The sequence below is a fragment of the Schistocerca cancellata genome, chromosome 2 (assembly GCF_023864275.1).
Source record: "Schistocerca cancellata isolate TAMUIC-IGC-003103 chromosome 2, iqSchCanc2.1, whole genome shotgun sequence".
NCBI lineage: Eukaryota > Metazoa > Arthropoda > Insecta > Orthoptera > Acrididae > Schistocerca > Schistocerca cancellata.
The window spans coordinates 426,924,495-426,933,255 of record NC_064627.1 but is presented as its reverse complement, the minus strand read 5'-3'; the positions used below and the strand labels follow the sequence as shown (position 1 = coordinate 426,933,255).

Here is an 8,761-nt window from a genome sequence, read left to right as displayed (position 1 = left end):
AATGACCCAGTAGATAGTGTCGGAAGTTCCATGCGGCTTTTCGCGGATGATGCTGTAGTATACAGAGAAGTTGCAGCATTAGAAAATTGCAGCGAAATGCAGGAAGATCTGCAGCGGATAGGCATTTGGTGCAGGGAGTGGTACTGACCATTAACATAGACAAATGTAATGTACTGCGAATACATAGAAAGAAGGATCCTTTATTATATGATTATATGATAGCGGAACAAACACTGATAGCAGTTACTTCTGTAAAATATCTGGGAGTATGCGTACGGAACGATTTGAAGTGGAATGATCATATAAAATTAATTGTTGGTAAGGCGGGTGCCAGGTTGAGATTCATTGAGAGAGTCCTTAGAAAATGTAGTCCATGAAGAAAGGAGGTGGCTTACAAAACACTCGTTCGACCTATACTTGAGTATTGCTCATCAGTGTGGGATCCGTACCAGGTCGGGTTGAGAGAGGAGATAGAGAAGATCCAAGGAAGAGCGGCGCGTTTCGTCACAGGGTTATTTGGTAAGCGTGATAGCGTTACGGAAATGTTTAGCAAACTCAAGTGGCAGACTCTGCAAGGGAGGCGCTCTGCATCGCGGTGTAGCTTGCTCGCCAGGTTTCGAGAGGGTGCGTTTCTGGATGAGGTATCGAATATATTGCTTCCTCCTAACTATACCTGCCGAGGAGATCACGAATGTAAAATTAGAGAGATTAGAGCGCGCACGGAGGCTTTCCGGCAGTCGTTCTTCCCGCGAACCATACGCGACTGGAACAGGAAAGGAAGGTAATGACAGTGGCACGTAGGGTGCCCTCCGCCACACACCGTTGGGTGGCTTGAGGAGTACAAATGTAGATGTAGATGTAGAATAGTCGTCTTGATCACCTATTCGGAACATGTTAATTTAAGACATGTGGCACGTAAGCCACCCACATACCTATACGTCGCTACCGTATAAGATACAAGGAAATGCACCGGTTCTACCTGACAACTGCCCTAGTGCGCTGCTCAGCTGCCCTGAGAGGTCATCATTTATCTCGATATCTAATTAATTATACTGCCCTAAAAACCACCAGTAGAACAGATAAACATCAGAGTGGTTGGAACTGGTGAAGCTCTCACAACAGGTCCACTTCGCTGTCAGTATGCTCAGTAGAGTGACAACACAACGGTAAACGGTTCGTGTTCTACTATGTGATGTGATAAGATTCTAGACTCTAGTGTATAGAAATTTTCACGTGGCAGTGGCCTCCTACAACCTAGTAGACAATGTGACTCTTATCCTGGTCCAAAATACATTAAGCAGCATGGCATATGGTGTGTCCTGCAGCAGAGTTCTCAGCGCAGGAATGCCCTGGGCACCAGCGTGTTGTCGGTGCCGGGCTTGTGCTGCCTCTTCTGGCGCCCCCGCCTGGCGGCTACCAGCCTGTGCAGCAGTAGCTCTAGCAGCAGCGCCGCCAGGGACGCGGCGACGCCGTAGCACAGCATGAGCAGCGCGGGCGACACCTCGGTGAGGCCCACCTCGGCGTAGCCGCTGTCGCGGTTGAGGCAGCGCGGCTTCTGCGCCACCCAGCGCGTCCACTCGCGCTGCGTCATTCCCGTCTCTCGCAGCCACGTCAGCCTGTAACGTTAAACAGTGCCTGCTATCTGGCTTTCCGACAGAGTTAAACATGCGCTTCACGCCGTTAAGTAACATATACATATCCAATATAAAGCATGACAATAATTGAGCTATATGAAAATAAATGTAAATTAGTCACAAACTACAGCGTGCACATACTTTATTCAAGATGTAAACGTCACTACAGATATTCGGATTTAGGTTATGACTTGTTCGGTATGCCTGCCATCATTGGCGATGATGAGGCGCAGGCGAATAGCGAAATTCTGCGTGACCCGCTAAAGTGTCGGAACATCGACACTGTCGATGACCTTCTGAGTAGTTGTTTTGAGCTCACAAGGGAACCTCCCCATCGCACCCTCCTCAGATTTAGTTATAAGTTGGCACAGTGGATAGGCCTTGAAAAACGGAACACAGATCAATCGAGAAAACAGGAAGAAGTTGTGTGGAACTATGAAAAAAATAAGCAAAATATACAAACTGAGTAGCCCATGTGCAAGATAGGCAACATTAAAGGTAGTCTCAGCGCAGGAACGGTGTGGTACCGTGGTTAGCGTGAGCAGCTGCGGTAAAAGAGGTTCTTGGTTCAAGTCTTCCCTGGAATGAAATTTTTACATTCTTCATTTTCGCAAAGTTATGATCTATCCGTTCGTTCATTGGCGTCTCTGTTCACTGTAATAAGTGTTTCGCGACCGCACCGCAAAACCGTGCGATCAGTAGACGAAAGGACGTGCCTCTCCAATGGGAACAGAAAACATTTGATCGCAAGGTCATAGGTCAACCGATTCCTCCACAGGAAAACACGTCTGATATATTCTATACGACACTGGTTACGGCATGTGCGTCACATGACAGGAATATGTTGTCGAATGCGTAAAAAGATTCTTCTACCTTGCCCGATTTAGGATTTCTTGTGGATGTGATAATCACTCCCAAAAAAGTGATGAAAACATAATGGACGGACAGATAATAATTGTCTGAAAATAAAAAATTAAAAATTTTCACTAGAGCGCAGACGTGAACCAAGGACCTCTGGTTCCTCAGCTGCTCACGCTAACCACGGGGCCACGGCTCTACTGTGCTCAGACATTCCTTGATATTGCATATCTTGTGCATGGACTACTCAGTTTGTATATTTTGCTTATTTTTTCATAGTTCCACACAACTTCTTCCTGTTTTCTTGATTGATCTGTGTTCAGTTTTTCAAGGCCTATCCACTGTGCAACTTATAACTAAATCTGAGGGGGGTGCGATGGGGAGGTTCCCTTGTCAGTAATGGTTTGGGGGTTATTGTTGTACACCTTGACTTTAACATAGCCCCACAGAAAGGAGTCGCACTATCCAGATCCGGAGAATATGACGGCCAACCGAGGCCCTTTCCAGTGCCCTCTGACAAGGGAACCTCCTCATCGCACCCCTCTTAGATTTAGTTATAAATTGGCACAGTGGATAGGCCTTGAAAAACTGAACACAGATCAATCGAGAAAACAGGAACAAGTTGTGTGGAACTATGAAAAAAATAAGCAAGATATACAAACTGAGTAGTCCATGCGCAAGATAGGCAACATCAAGGAACGTTTGATCGCAGGAGCGCCGTGGTCCCGTAGTTAACGTGAGCAGCTGCGGAACGAGAGGTCCTTGGTTCAAGGCTTCCATCGAGTGAAAAGTTTAATTTTTAATTTTCAGACAATTATTATCTGTCCGTCCGTCCGTCCGATGCGAGGTAACTGCGCCGTAGTATGGGGACGCTATAGCTAAACAAACATCAAAACACACGACGTCAGTCGACTACAGCGCACGGAAGAGAGGGTATTCCCGCTAACGAGGCTCCCAGGCTGGCAGTTAACTGTTCGCTACTTTGGACGAGAGTGCATTAAATACGTGAGATGTATTCCGTGGGCAATATGAATCCAGCAAATGTTTTCGGTTCCCATTGGAGAGGCACGTTCATTCGTCTACTAATCGCACGGTTTTGCGGTGCGGTCGCAAAAAAACAGACACTAAAATTATTACAGTGAACAGAGACGACAAAGAACGAACGGACAGATCATAACTTTGCGAAAATAAACTTTTCACTCGAGGGAAGGCTTGAACCAAGGACCTCTCCTTCCGCAGCTGCTCACGCTAACCACGGGACTACGGCGCTCCTGAGCTCACACTATCCTTGATGATGCCTGTCTTGCGTATGGACTACACAGTTTGTATATTTTGCTTATTTTTTTCATAGTTCCACACAACTTCTTCCTGTTTTCTCGATTGATCTGTGTTCAGTTTTTCAAGGCCTAACCACTGTGCCAACTTATAACTAAATCTGAGGGGGGTGCGATGGGGAACTTCCCTTGTGAGTACCTCAGAACCAGAATGCGGTCCCGAAAGTGCTCCTCCAGGACATCAAACTCTCTCCTGATTTGATGGGGTCGAGCTCCTTACACGAACTACATCTTTCGAAATCAGTATCAATTTAGATAATGGGGATGAAATCTTCTTCCAAAACCTTCATGTACCATTCGGTAGTCTGTGACATCAAGGAATATCGCACCGATTATCCTGTGACTGGACACTGCACATCACGAAGTCAGCTGTTGAGGGTAAAGAGACTTCTCGATCGCGAAATGTGGATTCTCAGTTCCCCAAATTCGCCAGTTTTGCTTATTGACGAACCCACCCAAATGAAAGTGGGATTCGTCACCAAACCAAGACATTTTCACATCAAAGTCCTGTTCGTCACTTGTGTGGATAATAGTGTTGGCGAAACACAACCGCTGTTCCATGGCTCTGGGGCTTAATGGCTGGTGGGTTTGAATTTTGTATGGGAAGAGATGCAGGTCTTCAACAACAATTTGTCGCCGTGTCTCCCAGTTGATTCCCACCTGTTGTTCAGCTCGTCTGATCGATTTCCTGGGTCCGGTTTGAAACACAGAGCGTGTCTTCTCCATGTTTTCAGACGTTTTCACCATTTTTCAAGACCGACATTGCTACCACTGTCATCACGAACACCACCCATTTTCTCAAACTTGCGAATCAAATTCGTGATTGTTATCACACTTGGACTGGTTGTCTTCAGCTTCATCTCGGTCGCAGACTTCCTCTGAGCCGCAGTTGGACCGTTGTTGCTCGCATAGTAGGCCTTCACAAGGGCTATACACACAGGGACACTGTACCGTGACATTTTCACCTGCAAATGGCTGACAACAACAAGGCGCGTGCGCATGCAAATACTAATTCCCATCAAGCCCCGCATCCAGCCATGCATTTCCACCATCCTAACGCAAACTGTTGAGAAGTTATGATGATTTTATTTCATATAGTTCAATTATTGTCATTCTGTATATACACTTCTCTCACACACACAAAATTCTAAATTTTGGTTAGGTCGACGTTCTCATCAAAGGACGTCGTTCCAGAAATAAATTAATATGGTTCCAATGACCCAGTTCCGACCAAGGTTTTTGGGAGGTTTCCATTGGTTGTGGGGCGTATGCTTGAACTGGTAGGTCCCTCCCAATTACTACCGGCTCTGGCTCTGAGCACTATGGGACTTAACATCTGCGGTCATCAGTACCCTAGAACTTAGAACTACTTAAACCCAACTAACCTAAGGACATCACACACATCCATGCCCGAGGCAGGATTCGAACCTGCGACCGTAGCAGTCGCGCGGTTTCGGACTGAGCGCCTAGAACCGCTAGACCACCGCGGCCGGCTTCAATTACTACCGATTGGGATCCCCCACTGTCAGCTTGCCTGATATTTGGCTGAATAGTACCACAACTCTCTAACTCCTAAGGCTGAAAAAAGCAATGGACAACAATGTCCCAGGAATAAATTAAAATAGTCCCAAAGCACCAGTCTCATCAAAGTTTTCGTGTTAATAGGCTTATGCCAGAACTAGAATTACCATTTTAAATATTCTCAATTCCGATTCTCATTTGCTACCTGATGGGTTACTGGGCTGAAAGAAGGAAATTTTACAACAGTGCTTTGTCCTTTTGAGTTGGTATTCACGCCGGCACACACACGCACACAAAATTTTAATTTTGGACTGAGACAAAGGCAACATTGTCCCAGAAAAACACTATTATCCAAAAGGTTCCGATACTGATTTTATTTCTGCCATATAAGCGACGTCAGTACTGTAACGACGGTGGCAGCTTGAACTAGCAGCTGTGCACAACAGACGTACATTCAACCAGTCAAATGTGGGCAGGCAGTCTTAAATGGTGGATATGCGACCGCAGTGTGTCACGTTGCTGCGTTACAAATCGCAGGGGAGCAACTAATTGGACATCTCTAAATCAGGTGTTCAAGACATTCTCCTGAATGTTTTGCAAAAGAGAAAAGTGTGCGCAAAGTTTGTTTCGCAGACCTTGGCGCCCACCGTAACTTGATTGAAATGCAAAATGCAGACAGTTCAAATCTCAAAATAATCATCACCTGTGAAGAGACTTGATGTTATCAATACGAACCTACCATGAAACCACAAGAGCAGAATGGTTCTTTTATGATTGGCCAAGATCGAAAAAGGTGCAAATTTGAGGCGTCAGTTGAACATCATCTCAAATAAGGGCCTTTCCGACAGTTTTACATGGTTAAATGAAAGGTCTGTGATACGTAATCAAGTTAGGAAGGGGAGGGGAGGGGCAGAATATGTGCAACACTTGAAGCATTAAAACATCGTCTTAACTTTTCTTTATTTTTGATTATAATCAAGTCTCAAAACTTTTTGGACTGACGCGGTACGTTACAGTAGTACCAGTCCACCAGTTTACACCAATGTTTCTGAGATGGCACCCCAGGTTATCAGGAAATATATTCGCCTGAAAAGAACCAAGGTCTACAAAAACCCACCCACCTCCATCCACGTCCCCTTTCATCCTTCGTGCTTGGTTTCTTTCCCAACAACGGTAGCATCTTCCGCCAGGATCACTACCCCTGTCACAACGCCAGAATCGAGTTACAGTGGTTTAATGACCATGATATTAAAATCAAGTTAATGTCTTGGCCTCCAAATTCCCCTGATCTAAACCCGATCGAACATATCTAGAACGCTATTGGCCACCAGTTCCATGCCCGCAAACCACTGGACTGTAATTGACGGGAATTGCGTGTCGTATGTGGTGACGTGTTTCACCTAGCTCTGCAAAAGTACCAAAGCCCTGTTGATTCCATGTTCAGTAGATTCACTGCCTTATACTCTTCCAAAGGTGGACAAACACGCTATTAGGCAACTGGCATAAGATTTTGGCCATTCAATGTATTTGTGATGAGACACCTTCACACCATTAGACCCCAAAAGTCTATGACATTCCGCTAATTAGTGCTTCCTCAACATCTATTCACCCACCTAGGTGGACAATAATTACAAGTATAGGAAAGAAGTGGCTATACGTGCTTCACAAAGACCATCTTGCCCTGCATATCGAACATATTGAGACTTTCGTAATGTGTGCCATTCATTAATTGTCTAAAATCATTCACTTTTGACTTCCGAAGCGCCGTTAGTGAAATGTATGTCATCTGTGTCAGCACCACGACAACGCAAATGTCGCACTGCAGCGGGACATGTTGACCTTTTACAAGTGGAACAAGTGCTGCCTCACACACCCCATTCAGCTGACCTGCCATCCTAGGACTTACTGTTGTGTCCAAAGACCTAATCGATCCTGGAGCAGCATTATTCTTAGTTTGAAGAAGATCCGAGTTCTACATCTGTGTGTTCAAAGGCATTTCTGTGGAAATGTCTGCAAGTATCAGTAGACTGTTCCAGAAAAGAAAAATTTGAGTGACCATGGCGATAATTTTGAAACAGAATAGGTTTCTAATGGTGGCTCTATTAATTCTGTCACTTATCTTTGCAGATATTGAGATAAATGATAGCCAAATAGCCAAAACAACTACAGTCGCTTAAAAAGGAAAGACATCTGACATTACCTGTGAAATTTTATAGAGATTATGCGAAAGAACTAATTTCTCTTCTAGCAGTAGTTTATCGTAGGCGGCTGCAGCGTGGAAGGGTACCTAGCGGCAGGAAAGAAGCGCATGCTGTTGCCGTTCTCAAGAAACGCTGTCAGACAGACGCATATAATCTCCTCTATAAAAAGCATCGTGGTTTCTGCAAACAGAGTTCTTGCGAAAATCAGGTCCCTTCGGTCGTTCATGAGATCTAGATGGCCGTAGACATCGGCGCCCAGATCGATGCTGTATGCCTCGACTTCAGGAGGACATTTGGTATGGTTCCTCACCGTCGTTCAGTGAACAAAATACGAGATTATCAGTCATATTTGCGACTACCTTCAAGACTTTCTTGGAAGTAAAATTCAACACCTTACTCTTAATGGAACAAAATCGACAGATGTAAATGTAATTTCCAGAGCACCCCAAGGATGTGTGTAGCTGTTTACAACATGCATCAGTGACCTAGTGAATAACGTCGGAAGGTCCACAGTGCTGTTCGCAGGTGATGTGGCTCTCTATAAGAAGGCAGCAACACCAGTTCGCAGATGATGTGGTTCTCTGTAATAAGCTAGCAAAGCCAGGGCTCTATCGAACTCCAGGAAGACCTTCATACGATCAGTGATCGGCAATTAACCCAGAACGTAAATAAACGGAACGTATTTCCGAAGAGATCCACTAGTGCACTACATGGTTCAGTCTCACTGATGTGACCACCGCCTAAGTTCGATGTAAACGTGCAATAACCACTCACAGACGGCATGTGGCACCAATAGCAATGGAGGGTATATACAGCGTATCCAGGGACGCGGGAAACAGTGCAGTTGTCGTCGTAATGTGTAATCTGACGTCCAAAAAGGCTAATCATTGGCTTTCGGGTCAAGTGTGGAAGCTAAGTCTGTAAACCGTTCGCTTGCCGCCTTGGCTGAAGTATACCGTGCACGGCAAAAAGGCGCTGTCCAAAACCAGCGCCGAGGTAACCCAGTTGCAGCACGAGCCATAGATGACATGGGTGAACGATGGTTGCTGAGATGTGTTCGGATGAACAGAGGTGCAACCGCTGAAAAACCGACCACCCTGACTAACCAGGGGTAACTAACAGTGTCTCCTCAACGACCGTTCAGTGGGCGTTGCTACTTATGGGCCTCCGCAGGAGGCACCTAGTCCATGCTACCGTGCTGACTAATATTCAT

General features: G+C 45.6%; 1 protein-coding gene across 1 annotated transcript in view; it reads right to left on the bottom strand.

Moving 5' to 3' along the window:
* Positions 1–1,333: 1,333 nt before the first annotated feature.
* Positions 1,334–8,761, bottom strand: part of LOC126154602 (uncharacterized) — a 74,440-nt gene continuing 67,012 nt past the window's right edge. The window contains exon 9 of the mRNA XM_049916161.1: positions 1,334–1,616. Coding sequence (XP_049772118.1) covers positions 1,334–1,616 — 283 coding nt within the window. The remainder of the gene's footprint in view (positions 1,617–8,761) is intronic.